The sequence below is a fragment of the Kogia breviceps genome, chromosome 11 (genome assembly GCF_026419965.1).
Source record: "Kogia breviceps isolate mKogBre1 chromosome 11, mKogBre1 haplotype 1, whole genome shotgun sequence".
NCBI lineage: Eukaryota > Metazoa > Chordata > Mammalia > Artiodactyla > Physeteridae > Kogia > Kogia breviceps.
The window spans coordinates 29976057-29991803 of NC_081320.1; the positions used below are offsets into that span (position 1 = coordinate 29976057).

General features: G+C 43.1%; 1 protein-coding gene and 1 long non-coding RNA gene across 4 annotated transcripts in view; both read right to left on the reverse strand.

The window, feature by feature from the left end:
• Nucleotides 1-15747, reverse strand: part of LOC131765117 (uncharacterized) — a 112643-nt gene that overhangs the window by 34893 nt on the left and 62003 nt on the right. For 2 of the 3 annotated variants that reach the window (XR_010835437.1, XR_010835434.1), the window contains exon 7: nt 1410-1538. This is a non-coding gene — a long non-coding RNA (uncharacterized lncRNA). Of the gene's footprint in view, nt 1-1409; nt 1539-3679; nt 3808-15747 lie in introns of all 3 variants that reach the window. The other variant, XR_010835435.1, reaches the window with a different exon arrangement.
• LOC131765798 (stabilizer of axonemal microtubules 1-like) lies at nt 12634-15385 on the reverse strand (the record flags this gene model as incomplete). The annotated part of the gene is given in 2 exon segments (XM_059079670.2): nt 12634-12817; nt 15303-15385. Coding segments are annotated over 2 exon segments (267 nt in total), but the record flags the coding sequence as incomplete, so codon positions are not given.

The window sequence follows — 15747 nt, forward strand, 5'->3', positions numbered from 1 at the left end:
GCTGAGGTTTCTTTTAATAGAAGTCAGGTCTATTTTGCAGAATCCTCTGAAGGTGCAGAGATGTAGAAACTCTAGACATTTGTGGCTTGGCAACTACAGAGTTCCGTTCTGCTTCTCTCCTTGCTGCAGCCAGAGAACGCCACCCGCTCTGTGATGGTAGGTGTGTTTTGCCAGAAAACTCACATATTTGTGGGTGGAGTCAGTTGGAAGGCTGGAGAGATTTTTCAAAAGTCTGCGTAGGCCAAACACTGCAGGGACTTCCAAGGGGTGAAAAATAATATCTTGGGCGTTAGCAACTTTCCACTGCTTGTGAAGCCAAGGTGCAGCTCAGGAAACATGGCAAGTAACTAACTGACAATGACAGGGAGGGAGAGCCTTAGAGCTGAATGGCCGTGTCCTAGGATCCTGTCATTACGTGCACCTTTACTCTGGTACCGAGACCAGCCGTAAGGGCTCCTCCGGTTACCCTGGGCTCTCTGGCCTCGGCAAGACTCATCTTAGGTGGCTGCAGCTCCAGGTACCCCATTAGAACTAGGAAACCAGGCAAATACAGTTCCCCAGAGAATTAAATCAACGTACAGTAAATGACAGGCACATGCAAGGTCACCCTAACATAGTAGATCTTAATTTTGAGGAGTTTATAAGTCTCTCTGAGAAACTGATCAAAGCTATTCACACAGGCCCCCTGGCCCCCATAAAATGTACGTGTGTACAGCGTATAATATTAATCTCAGTTGGGGCATGCATGGGCCCGGGGTAAGACTTAAGAATCCATGGCTTAAAGAGACAGAATGGCCCTAGATTAAGACAACGTCAGACTGAAAATGGTATTTCTATTAAAGAAAGAATGAGTCAGTTAGAAAGAAGGTTTAGCTGCTATTGTTAAACAAAGCAGAAAGAGCCGCTGAGGCACAGACTGGTGATGCTCGCCCAAGGACAGTCCAGGACAGACAGTCTAGGCCACGGGACCCTGACATTCCCACTCTCCAACCTGGCCTTGCCTAGCACAGCCTTTGTCCAGCTGGAGGACACAGCTAATGATTTCCAACAAACCTCCTTGCTCCGACTCCACACTCACCAAGCAATCACCTGCTAGAAGCTGGCCTTTTGCGCAGATCTGCCCACCGGGACAGGGTGTCCTGGTCTTGCCAATATGAGCATGCCAGTGTACAGGGCAGGTCCTGTACATGTCCTCAGAGTCTTCAATGAGAATGATTAAACTGCATTCTGTTTTACACACTGGTCTCATGAGCTGGTGTCAGCTCACCCTTGAAAGACAGATACTCTGTTGGGTGCTGGAAAATCAGATTTTAAGCTTGTAGGGCTGTCTGAGCTACCAAAATGCCAGCTGGCAACTCCCGGCCACACTGGGCTGGCCTTGTGCTCTCCCACTGGAAATGACCACTCACCTTTTACAGGACATTGGATGGTCACGTTTGGTCGCTGGGGTGCTTCCACGATGCCTCCAATCACGACGGAGAGATGGCTGTGCTCCGGTCTGGTGATATTTCTTCCAATAGCCAAGATGACAGGTGCCTCTTAATTCAAAGGGAGCAGGAAACTATGTTAGGTTCAGGCTTTTGCTCTGAGTAAACCGTGCTGCATTTAGTAAGCTTTGCTGAGTTCTTTGAGAACAGGGGCGGAGTCCTGGCTCTCTCCGTATCCCTCGTGGTGCCCCATGGGGACTTGCACATCCACAGCCTGGGGGTGCTCAGGGGATGGATGGACAGATGGATGCATTCAAAGAGGTATCTACAAAGAGGCTTTGCAACAACCATATATAGACTGTGAGGATAGTTTTGTTTTATAACCGAAATTGAGGATAAAGTCCTCTTTGATACTTTGAAAAAGAAGGAATTCAGAAGTTCATGCAAACAAGACATGGCACGGCAGGACTAACATCTCTGCAGTGCAGCCTTGGATGAGTTAAAGCAGGACCAAAACACACGAGGGCTTGGGACCACCTGACTCTTTTCCTGGAAGCAAAATTTGAAACAAACCTGCATAACACTTGCATGGAAAAGATGAATAATAAAAACAAGGTCATAAAGAATCAGGAATTCATTCACAGACTTTTATTTTCCTGGATTTTAAGAACCATGTACTTTTACCAGATTCATTTATGAACTCACTCAGGAAACATACTTTGTGCCTGGGCTGGACAATGGGAATATGAAGTTGGAAAACAACCATTCTTGCCTTCAAGCAACTCATAGACTGGTGGAAGACACCATTACCACCATTACAGGGTGCTGGCTGTTGAGGTAGGGAAAGGTGCTGGTTGCCCAGGTGTCTCTCAGGAGCATATGGGGGTCAGGGAAGGCCACATTCCTCTACTGCAGAACTATTGCCATGGTTGGTTTCCCTCCTCCACCCCATTAGCAGGTAAGCTCTTGGAGGGAGAGGTCACATCGTATTTCTTTAATCTGTTTTATCACCAATGCATAGGATATGAAAGAATAACAACATTTTGGTGTTTGGTAACCATGTATTCTGTAGAAGAAAACTTGGGAATGACCATGTTTGGGTGATAAAATGTTCCATTTGCTCCTGGAGTGCTTGGGGCACTGAAATGCTATCCTGAGAATTGAAAAGATAGGAACTCTTGGGCTGGGAAAGGGCTGTCATTGTCCTATGTCCTCTGGCCCCTGAGGATCTTGCACCAGCTCTCCCAAGAATCTGAGCTGTTCTGGGGTGGACTTACAGGGAAATCTGTGAGCTGCAAGAGAGACTTCCATTCTTCCCAGCAATTCCAGAACCTTGGAACTGAGGTTTTCTGGAAAAGAGCTGATGCTCACAGGAGAGAACAGTCCAGGAGGATCAAGGCACAGAAAATCAAGGCCTGAAGGCCCTACCTTGGGAATGCAGCCAGGAGAGGGACTTAGCATCAAGCCTTGCACATTCAAGGAGCTTTTAAAATCAACTGGCCCAACCTCCTCTATTTAGAGATGTGATGTACTGGCTACATCAATGCTTAGTTATCTATATGCTGGGTTGCAATCCCTGATATTTTCTTTCTCCTCACCTTAGTTTATTTGAGCCTTAGATACCAGAAACCACACAGCACAGAGTTGGAGGATAACTTTCTTATTTTAGTTTTAATCCCAGAACATGAGCCTGACACAAGGAAGCATTGCTTACAACTTTGCCACCTAAAAACGTTCCTTCATAAAAAAAGCACACTTTAATATTAAAGTGACTTTGTCTACATCCTGGGACAATTTACACTAACTTACAATGACAATTTCCTGAAAGTGTTTCTAAGGATTGGGGGGTATGCCATTGCGAGGTATACATCAACCTTTAAAGGATAATTACTCTCGTTCGCCGGCTGGTGGCGCTTTAAAAATGAAAACTCTATACTATCAACACTGCCGATTAAACCCTGTCTCATTAATTCCCAATTCTTAGAAAGCAAACTCTAGAGCAGCTGTTTTCCAAGTGTGGTCCTCAGGTCAGCAGCACTGGCATAACCTGGGGACATGTCAACTATGCACATTCTCAGACTCCATCCCAAGCCTGCTGTGTTGGAACCTCTGGAAATGGGGTCTAGAGATTTGTGTTTTAACCCCACCCCCCGGTGATTCTGCTGCATGAAGTGTGAAAACTGCTGCTCCAGAGTTTAATGTTCAAAACAAAACAAAACCCAGGCACTCCAGGTTTCAACAATGGGCATTACTTGCATACAGCACAGAAGAACTTTCCACATCCGAACTGAGATGATTAGCGACAGAACAGCCGTATATTCCTTGTTATTTCTTTGTAGGTTTCTGTATCTGTATTTCCCCCATTCCATCCACAATGACTCTGTAGAACAGTTAGAAAGAGGATGCGCTTGTGTAACACACTGAAACTGTTCTAGAACCACAGCAACTCACAGAGAATGAGACAGCAAAATGATTGACTTCGGGCTGGCAAGGATCCCAGATGATCTTGTCAAGCTTCCTGCCTATAAGCGGACAACTATATAGACTAGAGGAGGGTGGAAAAGTCCTTCGTCTTGGCTGAAACTCAGTGAAATGGTAGAGCTGGACAGTGCTTGGAGATCCAATCATCCTATCTCACTCTGCATGAGAACAGACTTTTCTGGATGGACTCAATGCTTAATCTACCACGTTTTAAAAAAGACAAACGAGCAAACCTTAATTTGCCAGATGTTAAGCCCTCATTTTCTGTCCCGATCCTTCTTAACAAAATGCAGGCGTGGACTTTTCATTTCAGGTTTTCACACTGGAAGTGAGTGGACCTTTAGTTACTGCTGCCCGACAATGGTTATTATCTCACTATCACGGTATGAAAAAGTCAGTGGAGGTTACAAAGCTCAAGCTGCATTATATTGGATTTTGATCATGCAGTTAAGCATCAGGACTACACTGTGTGAGTTCCTTATGGCTTCCCAATATTATACCTGCATGTAAATACCACTTGATATTCATAAACACCTGCATGTAAATACCACTTGGAGAATCAGAGTTGGTCAGGTGTATCCTCACAGGTGAGATAATTATTCAGGGAATGAGAAAGAGTACTTGTTCTGCTTTAATTTTAATTTTTTCTTAATGATTTGAAGTTGCTAATAGATTGTCTGGATCAGTGGTCCATATACTATTTTTTTCCCTGCCCCTTCGCTCTTTACAGATCTTAGCAATATGGACTGTTCTGACCACTAAATACTATATGTTTCTTCATGAACTGAACGGGGTCACTTCATTTCCTGTCGCTTCATGTTGCTCGCTCATCCTATGCTCCAGCCATAATGAACCTCTAACAGGTTCCAGGACATTCCATGATCTGTCATCACCCCGAGGTTTAGCATACATTGTTCTCTTTATTTGGAATGCCCTTCCCCACTGCAGGCAAACTCTGACTTACCCACTGAGTCCTGGAGCAAATGTAATTCCCTCGGTAAAGCTTTCCCCAATACTCCTAGAGTTATCTTCTGCCCCCTCTGGGCTCCTTCTTCTCTGGTTCATATATTTTAGAAGATATTTATAAAATATCTTTTTATTCCCACCAGACTGTGATCTTGTCAACAGCAGGGACCAAGTCTTATTCACAGTTGTGCATTTTCTATGCTTAACACAGTGCCTTGTATACAGCAAGTTTTCAAAAACATTCAATGACTAAATGCATGAATGATTAGAACAGAACAGAATAATGGTAGAGAATAAATGTACTAGGAAGATGCAAGCTCTCCTGCAACCCACAAATGAAATAATCAACAGTGGGCAGAAACCAAAACAGCTCAATTGCCCAGAACAAAAACAGGAATATGGCAGACCTAGCTATTACTAGGGCTACACTTGCACTGTCAAATCCCTATTAAGGAATAGTTAAGAACAAAAGTATAACTAATAACTCTACTTGACAAGTGTTTATACACTGAAATGTTTTCTTAAATTATTTCGTATGTACGTTTGTATGACTTAGCACTTCTCAGATGATTCCTTGGTTTTCTTGGCCTCAGTTTTACAGCACAGTGAGAAATCACTGAGATTAGAAATAGTCGAGCACATGTGAATCTTCCTGCCAGGTGGTGCCACCCAGTATCCAGCCTGGACCAGTCCGTGGACTGAAAGTTCTTTAAGGAATCTGATCTTGACCTTTGCTGCATAACCTTATTCTTAACTTGAAGTAACAGCAAGGCTGATTTTTTCACAGACATCATCCCTAGTGAATCCACCCACAGCCTTCCCTTCCTAGCTGAGATTTCTTACTCAGCTGGCGTCCAAACATACTCCACGCCCATGCTGTTTCCTCTTATTGGAGATAGGCTCTCAGAAACATAATTCCATTTCAGAATTACTTCAGTTGAAAAGATTTGTGAAATTCAGAAAAATATACCTAAAGGTGAGAACCTTTGTTGCATAAAGGAATTGAAACAAAAAATTACTTAGGTAAATTTGAGAAAAAAATGGAAATAAAAATAGATCTTCTAAAAATTCCCTTAAAACATTAAAAACAAAAACTCGTATTAGCCATAGAGGATTGTTTCAATATCAAATGGAATTGGGGCCAATTTTTATACAGTCAGGGGGCTCCATCCTTTCTTTCTCAATCGACACATCATCAAACGTGCCTCACAGTTTTACCCCTACCTATAAGCTGATGACTCCCAAAGTTGAATCTCCACTCCAGACCGCCCTTCAAATCCAAACCAACATATCCATCTTCCTACTAGACACCTCTATACAGATGTACAAGAGGTAAACTGAAGTTTAGTATGCCCCAACTGAATTCACCATCTTGCTCAGACTCATATTCCCCCCAAATAACACATCAACAAGAAAACACTATTTTGAATTTGGTGTCTCAGGTAAAGGTTTCACCCAGCTAATTTTCTCTCCCTCACTCCCTTCTCCCTGTTTCAAGTTGTTTTCCCATCCTGTCAATTTTACTTCCTAAATTTTAATTTTTGCGTTCTTGAGGCAAACATGGAATGAACAGCAACCTGATGAAATCATCAAAAATAAGAATAAGGAAATACAAGAAACAATAATGTAAAATAAGGTTCTATAGAGTCTATAGTGAGATCCGTATTCTTATTCTTGATATCTGTAATTAGTGTCTGTTTTTCTTCGTGGTCAGCGTGGTTAGGGTTATTCAACTTTATTATCTTTTAACAGATTCAGCTTTTGGTTTCATCGATTTTCTCATTGTTTTTCTGTTTACAGATTCATCGATTGCTGCTCTTCATTATTTCTTTCCTTCTACTTTGCTTTGGGTTTAATTTGCTCATTTTTCTAGTTTCATAAGATGGACCCTTAAGTTATTGATTTAAGACTGTCTTCTTTTCTAATGCAAACATTTAATGCTATAAATTTCCCTCTAAGCATTGCTTTAGATACATCCCACACATTTTAATATTGTATTTTTTCATTTTCATTACATAAATATTTAGGGCTTTGTGGGCCATACGGTCTGTGTTGCAACTACTCAGTTCTGACACTGTGGCATGAAAGCAGCCATAGATAATATGTAAATGAATGGCATTGCTGTGCTTCAATAAAATATTACTTTTTGTGCAATTTATAATTTGTATTTGAAAGCTGGATATTGTGTGTAGCACAGTTGGGACTGGGATAAATAGTATTTATGCCCAGAAGTGGATATACATCTTCATTTGCCAGGCCTTTAGTGAGGGGGGTTAAGTCAGCTCAATCAGTAGCTGAGCTAGGTTTGGCTTTTGTTTTTGCTAGGCTTACCTTCAGTGTACCATCAGCTTCAAATTCCTCTGGCATTATCTTGTGCTTTGGGGCGGGGGAGGGAGGGCTGGTTTTCTTAATTTCTGTGCCATCCTCAGCTTTAGGCATTCTCTTTGCACCTGCACCTCAGAGAATGTCTCTCTGTAACCTTGCTTCTCTCCAATGGTACACTGTTTTTGCTTGTTATTCAGTGCTCAGCAATCTGGTGGGTGTGTGTGTGGAGGGGGTGTTCCTCTGTTGTCCAGGTCCAGGCTCAATCTTTTTGTTTTTAATAAATTTATTTGTTTATTTTAGTTTTGGCTATGTTGGGTCTTTGCTGCGCACGGGCTTTAGTTTCGGCGAGCAGGGGCTACTCTTTGTTGCACCACGTGGGCTTCTCGCGGTGGCTTCTCTTGTTGCAGATCACTGGCTCTAGGCACAAGGGTTAGAGTAGTAGTTGTGGCACGCGGGCTCAGGAGCTGTGGCTCACGGGCTCTAGAGCGCAGGCTCAGTAGCTGTGGCGCATGGGCTTAGTTGCTCTGCGGCATGTGGGATCTTCACGGACCAGGGCTCAAACCCATGTCCCTGCCTCGTCAGGCGGATTCTTAAGCACTGCGCCACCAGCGAAGCCCACCAGCCTCAATCTTAAGCAAACCTCGTGTCCCTGGGTCTCAGTGGTGGGGCTCTCTCAGTGTGTCTGTCCCTCTCCTTGATGTAGATCTCTAATGGTTGGGCCCAGGATAATTTCCTGTTCTTCCTTCAGGTTAGAGGTTTGCTGTTGTTTTTCACTTCCCCTGTGATCTCAGCTTTCTGAAGGACTCACGAATATTTACGATTTTGTATATTATCTGGCTGCTTACTGTTAGGTTGGAAATACTTTTATCTAGCCATCTATAACCCACTCAGAAATTAGAAATGCTCCAATTTTCTTTATGCTCTAGTTGTAAATTACACCTTAAATTCTACACATTTGATTTCTTTAACAGATATAAGGCTATTCTGGTTTTCCCTTCGTGAGTCAGTTTGGCCAATTGTATTTTTCAAGGCACTGCTCCATTTTAGAACAATTATCGGTATAAGTTTTCCATAATATCTTCCTATCTTTTTAATGTTTGAGTAATAAATCTTTGAGTTTTAAATTGTAATACGTATTTCATTTACTTTTAATGTAAGGATTGATGTCACTTCATTTATAAGTTGACTATATTGCTATTTGCTTTTGGTTGGTCCCATATTTTCTTTGTTCCCTTACCCCTTATTTCCTTCTTTTGGATTAAGAAAGGGTATGCTTATTATTGCATTTTCTCCATTAGCATTTTAATGATAACTTTCTGTATTTTTAGAATAAAGGGATCTTTTTCTCCTAGTCAAACTTAAATTGATGTTTTCACCACTTCTAAAACACTGGAAGGTTTCAACAGTTTAATTCCGTTTACATCCTTCTGCTTTTTGTGCTATTGTTATATTTTACTTCTATATTGTATAAAATCACCTAATATAATTATTGTGACTTTATTTGTATAAAACCACCTAATATAATTAATACCCTTTTACAATTACCCACTTATTTACCCCTTCTGTATGCTTCATTCCTTCCTGCATTTCATGCTTCTCTCGGGAATCATTTTCCTTCAATGTGAAGAACTTTAAGTACTTTTTGTAGTATGTATCTGCTACTAAGAAATTCTTTGCTTTTTTTCCCTAACAACGTCTTTGTTTTACATTATTTTGGAAGGATATTTTCACTACATATAAAATGCTGGGATTCACTGGGTTTGAAATTTCCTTTTAGTACTTTAAAATGTCATTGCATTAACTTCAGGCTTCCATAGTTTCTGGTGCAATACATTTCTAATTTTTCTTTTGTCAGTAATATGTAGTTTTTGCTCTTACAACTTTTAAGAATTTACTTGGTTCTCAGAAGTTTGACGACAGTTGCCAGACGTGGTTTTGTGTTTATTTTGGGGTTCATCGAGCTTCGTGACTCTGAAGCCTGATTCCTTCAACAATTTTGGAAGTTTCTTGACCATCACCTCTTTAAATATTTCCTGATTCTTCATAGGTCTCATAATGTTTTACTCTATGCCGAATGTCATGTATAAGAAAACCATAGAAACTAAAATCGATGTTATTTTGAACAGAAGACAGCTTGCTCTTTCCTATGTTATGCAGATAGGATATGGGGCAGGTCACCTTGATCCAGTCAGGAACTGAGTGCAGCTGGCATTCAGCGGCACCTTCAGTTAGACATAGTCTTCCTCTAGTTACAAGTTTCTCAAGGACAAGACCTGTGATGTGTTTGTGGTAGAGCCTTCATTCTAGTGGGACTTTCTCCCCTAAGCACCTGCTCCCAAGTGAGACTGTGGTGTATATCTGTGGGCTCTTCTAGCCCAGTCCTCTAGCCCACCATGCCCCCTAATCACTCAGCAGACATCCCGCAAGGAAAACCAGCCACACATCAGGGGTATTTACAGATTCCAGTTGGTCACATTGGCCTACGTGTCAGGTGCTCCACTGGTTTCCCATCCCCTAGGAGGGTCCCGCTGCTGATGCTACCCTAATCTTCAGCCTTGGCCTAGACCTGACAAATGCTCCCAGAGAAGTACACAGTTGGTCATCTCAGCTCATCTAGGAAGGGCACCCCTGTCTCTCTAATTTTAGTTCTTTGCTTCCATTAAAAAGAGATTTTTAAAAATTTACGTATTTTTTTAAGCTGTGTCAGTGGAAGTAATGGCTTTCTGCCATCTGCTATATCCTATCTGGTAGCAGAACTGAACAATTTTTACTGGCTACTAGAAAAATGTTAAGCTCCTCAGTCTGACAACCAAGACTTCACAATCTGATCTCAACCTACATTTTTAGAACTATACACCAATCTCTCAGATATTGAAATTCCCTGGTTCCCACCATGTTCACTGAACAACCCTAAATTATAGAAATCTGATGTATGAGTTCCTGGAAAGCAAGAACTTCTCTTTATTGATATTTTTATACTTAATGCCTAAGATTGTACCTTGAATATAGTGTACACATTCAGAACATAGAGAAAAGAACCTATTGAATTGACAAAGATCAAAAAAGCTGAGTCCAAATGAAGAGTTTAGGCTTAAAAAGGACTTTTTTGTCTTTCACACACTGAATAAATAGTCAATGCCTACTATGAGCTAGTAGGCATTGTAAAAGGTTTCTGGAAATAGAATGCTGAGATAAGAATAGACATAGTTCCTGCCTTCATGGAACAATGAAACTAATCTAATGATAAATAACAGGCAGATGCTTTGAGAACTTACATAGGGGACTTTTACCTAGCCTGCAAACTGGATGAGTGTCAGTGAAGCCTTCTTAGAGTGATAACTGAGTTGAGAGCTATAGGTTGAATATGCATTAATCAGGGTAAAGAGGCAGGAAAAATTCCTCACAGGTAACATAGTATCTTGGAAAGCTCTGTGACAAGAGAAGCCTGGTACTTCCAAGAAATAAAAATGTCCTATGAGATGTAACCGTAAGAGTGCAAAGGGCATTACAGTGAAAACAAGTCAGAAAAGAAAGCAGGGAGAAAACAATGAAGGGATTTTGGTAAACATTAAATATAATGGGAAAATATAACAGCAGTTTTAGCAGGGAGGTGACAGGATTAGATCTGCATTTTAAAAAGGTCATATTGCTCAACATCACTAAGTATTTAGAGAAATGCAAATCAAAACTACAATGAGGTACCACCTCACGCCAGTCAGAATGGCCACCATTAAAAAGTCTATGGGGCTTCCCTGGTGGCGGAGTGGTTGGGAGTCCGCCTGCCGATGCAGGGGACACGGGTTCGTGGCCCGGTCTGGGAAGATCCCACATGCCACGGAGTGGCTGGACTAGTGAGCCATGGCCGCTGAGCCTGCGCGTCCAGAGCCTGTGCTCCGCAATGGGAGAGGCCACAACAGTGAGAGGCCCGCGTACCACAAAAATAAAAAAGTCTATGAATAAAAAATGCTGGAGAGGGTGTGCAGAAAAGGGAAGCCTCCTACACTGTTGATGGGAATGTAAGTTGGTGCAGCCCTATGGAAAACAGTGTGGCAGTTCCTCAGAAAACTAAAAGTAGAATTACCATATGATCCATCAATCCCACTCATGGGCATATATCCAGACAAAACTCTAATTCAGAAAGATACATGCACCCCTATGTTCATAGCAGCACTATTCACAGTAGCCAAATCATGGAAACAACCTAAATGTCCATCGACAGATGAATGGATAAAGAAGATGTGGTACACATATACAATGGACTACTACTCAGCCATAAAAAAGAACAAAATAATGCCATTTGCAGCAATATGGATGCAACCAGAGATTATCATACTAAGTGAAATAACACAGAAAGAGAAAGACAAATACTATGTGGTATCATTTATATGTGGAATCTAAAATATGGCACAAATGAACCTATCTACAGGACAGAAACAGATTGACAGACATGGAGAACAGACTTGTGTTTGTCACGGGGGGTGGGGGATGGGGGAGGGATGGACTGGGAGTTCGGGATTAGCAGATGTAAACTTCTTTTCTTTTTTTAAAAATTTATTTTGGATGCACCAGTTCTTAGCTGCAGCATGCAGTCTTCCCAGTTGTGGCATGTGAACACTGAGCTGCGGCATCTACGCGGGATCTAGTTTCCCGATGAGGGATGGAACCCGGGCCCCCTGCCTTGGGAGCACAGAGTCCTACCCACTGGACTACCAGAGAAGTCCCAACAGATGTAAACTATTTCATATAGGATGGATAAACAACAAGGTCCTACTGTATAGCATGGGGAACTATAGTTAATATCCTGTCAATAAACCATAATGGAAAAGAATATTAAAAAAAAGAATGTATGTGTATAACTGAGTCACTTTGCTGTACAGCATTGCAAATCAACGATACTTCAATAAAAAATAAAATAAAATAAAAAATAAATAGTACATAAAAAGGTCATCTTGGCTAAAGTTAGAAAACAGATCAGAGATGCAAAAGCTAGAGTAGATACAAACATAACCATTAGGAAGCTGCTGCATTCTTCTAGGTTCTGGTCACGACGGAAAGCAGATAAACACCAGAAATTTTAGCAGGTTAAGAAAAACAATCAATAGAACTTTTTATATATCCCCTTTCCTTCTCATTTTTCTCATTTAACTTAATTCACATCTTTATGTTTCCCTCAAGTTGTGACTCAACTAGTCTCTTGCTTCGTAGACTGGTTCAACTAAATCAACTAAATGGTTTAAAGAGTTAAAAACAAAAACACCTTATTAAAATCAGAAGAGTGGGACTGGGATTGACATATACACACTAATATGTATAAAATGGATAACTAATAAGAATCTTCTGTATAAAACATAAATTAAAAAAATTCAAAAAACAAAAACAAAAAAACCCAGAAGAGTGGGGAGAAAAATAGGTAAAGCAAACAGTTTCTTGATATTTACTTAAATGTTGTTATTCCTTCCATTTTACCACTATATGCTCAAAATTATTCCTTGGGCTTCAGACTCTGAGGTGGAAGAACACTGCCATACAGAGGATATTTTCCCAAACATTCAGCTGTGGGACAAGGCACGTCAGAATTTTCATAAATCCTTGTGGTTCCATGTGGGCAATGATGTCGCCTATGCAAACATAAATAACTTATCATAGTTTAACTCACATGAGCAATTGTATATACACATTGCAGAGAAAACGATGTTCTGAGATAGATGGTTGTTTTGACTGATATAGTGAAAGACACAGACATTTGAAAAGATTTAGTTACATAGTATGAAAAAAAAAGATTCAAACAGCAAGATGAAAAAGTAACAGATGCAGGTCAAAATTTCCCTGAAGGGGTCTCTTGACAATCTTGACCCTCCTAAAGAGAGGCAATGTATTGAAATATTAATGAGTTTCTTCTCCTTGTTTTTTTCCCCTCCTTTATTTCAAGCAGGTAGTCAGGTCCCTGATATTTCCTTCTTGCAGGACTTTTGGAAGGGCCGAGGATAAAAGCTGCCTGAAGTCAACACGTTCTCTTGTCTTTTTATTTATTTTTATTTTTATTTTTTATTTTTTTGCTGGTATGCGGACCTCTCACTGTTGTGGCTTCTCCCGTTGTGAGTACAGGCTCCGGACGCACAGGCTCATGGGCCCAGCCGCTCCGAGGCATGTGGGATCTTCCCGGACCGGGGAATGAACCGTGTCCCCTGCATCGGCAGGCGGATTCTCAACCACTGCGCCACCAGGAAAGCCCTCTCCTGTCTTTATAAAAACAATTCATGAAGAGATGAAATCAGATGTCCTTCTGGAAATGAGGTCCTAAGAGGAAACAGATGGTCCTGGACTGCAAAAGAGGGAAGAGGGGACGATTCCCCAGAGAGAGGAAGGAGGTAGAAGATGAGGGGGAGGGAGTTCTTAGAAGAGCGGGGGTCTTTGCCTCATTCTAACAGTGTTCCAGGAGGTGGCCAGACATCAAGAGTTGGCTAGGTGGAACCCTAGTGGCTCTCAGCTTTGCCAAGATTCTTGTACATCAAACATAAACTTCAGGGCTTCCCTGGTGGCGCAGTGGTTGAGAGTCTGCCTGCCGATGCAGGGGACAAGGGTTTGTGCCCCGGTCCGGGAAGATTCCACATGCCTCGGAGTGGCTAGGCCCTTGAGCCATGGCTGCTGAGTCTTCGCGTCTGGAGCCTGTGCTCCACAACAGGAGAGGCCACAGCAGTGACAGGACTGTGTACCGCAAAAAGAAAAACATAAACTTCAAAGCAGCAGTGGCACCACTCTTGAAGGGATTCTGCGAACTTCAGCAAGAGACATTTCAGTGGGAAGCATTACCAATGTTTAAAGCCCAGAGAAGATTCCTCTTGCATTGGCAATGCCTCTGCTCCCTGGATGTAAAATTTTACTGCTTGGAGAAAAGGTAGCCTCCAACATAATGAAGACTGAAATTTCCTGACAGCTGGATGGGAAAGGAACTTAGGTTGGATAGAAATTAATTTAAAGATTAGAAAAACAATCAATTTTCTTGCACATCAGGGTTTTCAGATATGAATCAAATCCTCAAAGGTTGACTTATCTTTTAATCTACATCCAATTAGTAATTAAAAACAACATTTATCATGAAACTACGGGGAAACTGCTTTCCATCACCATGTGAAGTGTTTTTCCTTTGGAGGGGATTACAGTATGACAGGATTGACATATTCATACTATTTATTTAGCAAATAGTCGTCTAATCCCTGGGTCAGCAAGGAAGCTGAGAAAGGAGATGACTGCTTACAGGTTAGGCAGGACTCACTGACCAATTCTGGGTTTCAGGAGACTACCTACTACCTTTTCAGTCCGTCAGATCCCAAAGGAAAGCACTTTGGATGGGACTGGGAACGGGAATATGGTCAGGCCGGGATGGAAAACTAGGAACAGAAGAAAGTGTAACATGGGTCGAAAACTCACAGGCTTGCACACCGTTCTACTCTCCTTCCGTTTCCTTTTATTTATTTTTTAAAAATTGTGTGGGCATAGGGGCTTCCCTGGTGGCGCAGTGGTTGAGAATCTGCCTGCCAATGCAGGGGACACGGGTTCGAGCCCTGGTCTCGGAGGATCCCACATGCCGCGGGCCAACTAGGCCCGTGAGCCACAACTGAGCCTGCGCGTCTAGAGCCCGTGCTCCGCAACGAGAGGCCGCGATAGTGAGAGGCCCACGCACCGCGATGAAGAGTGGCCCCCGCTTGCCGGCTACTAGAGAAAGCCCTCTCACAGAAACTAAGACCCAACACAGACAAAAATAAATAAAGTTTAAAAAAAATTTTGTGGTCATACACTCTCCCCGTCGGATCAGGTCTCCACACTTGGCAGCCTGACATCCAGCCGCTGCTACACAGGTGTATATCATCTGCCTGGCGCCATAGCATTCCAGTTTGCGCCCCTGGATAGGAGCCGACAAAGCAGAACTGCCTAACCCGCGGTAGCTGGCGGGTGCGCAGCGAGCATCTGCGGACCCGGGGATAAGTGGGACGTCGCTGGGCCCGCATCCTCCACCTTTGCAGGTCGGCTACTCTGAGGGCTCCGTTCCCCGAGACCCCAGCTCGCTTCCAAGCCCCGGAGGTCGCCACACCAGCCCTTTCTTACCTGCAGGAACAAATGTGACACACACACCAGGTCGTCATGCTCCTGGCTCCCGGGGTCAGCTCCACAGCTCCTCCGCACCCGCAGCTTCTGCAACTCCACCGCGCCGGCCTCAGTCCAGGCAACCGGCGGGGCTAGGCTATCGGACGAACCGTCTACTTTCGGAGGCGCCAGACGCGCGGGAGTGTGAAAGGTCGTGCGTCCTCAGCCCCGCCCCCGGCGCGCGGGCGTATGGTGGTCGCGGAGGTCTGGACGCCTGCGACGCGCATCGTGTGGCCGGGCGCCTGGATCCGAGACGGGTTGGGTGGGCGGCGGCAGCCGGTAAGTGCGGTCCCGCAAGCGTCCGGTCGTCCTCTTCCGCCAACTCCAGGCAGTGGCGGTCCTGGGTCGCCGCAGCGGCAGGGCGGGGACGGGGCTAGGGGCCAGCCCAGGCTGGGAGCGTTTGCCG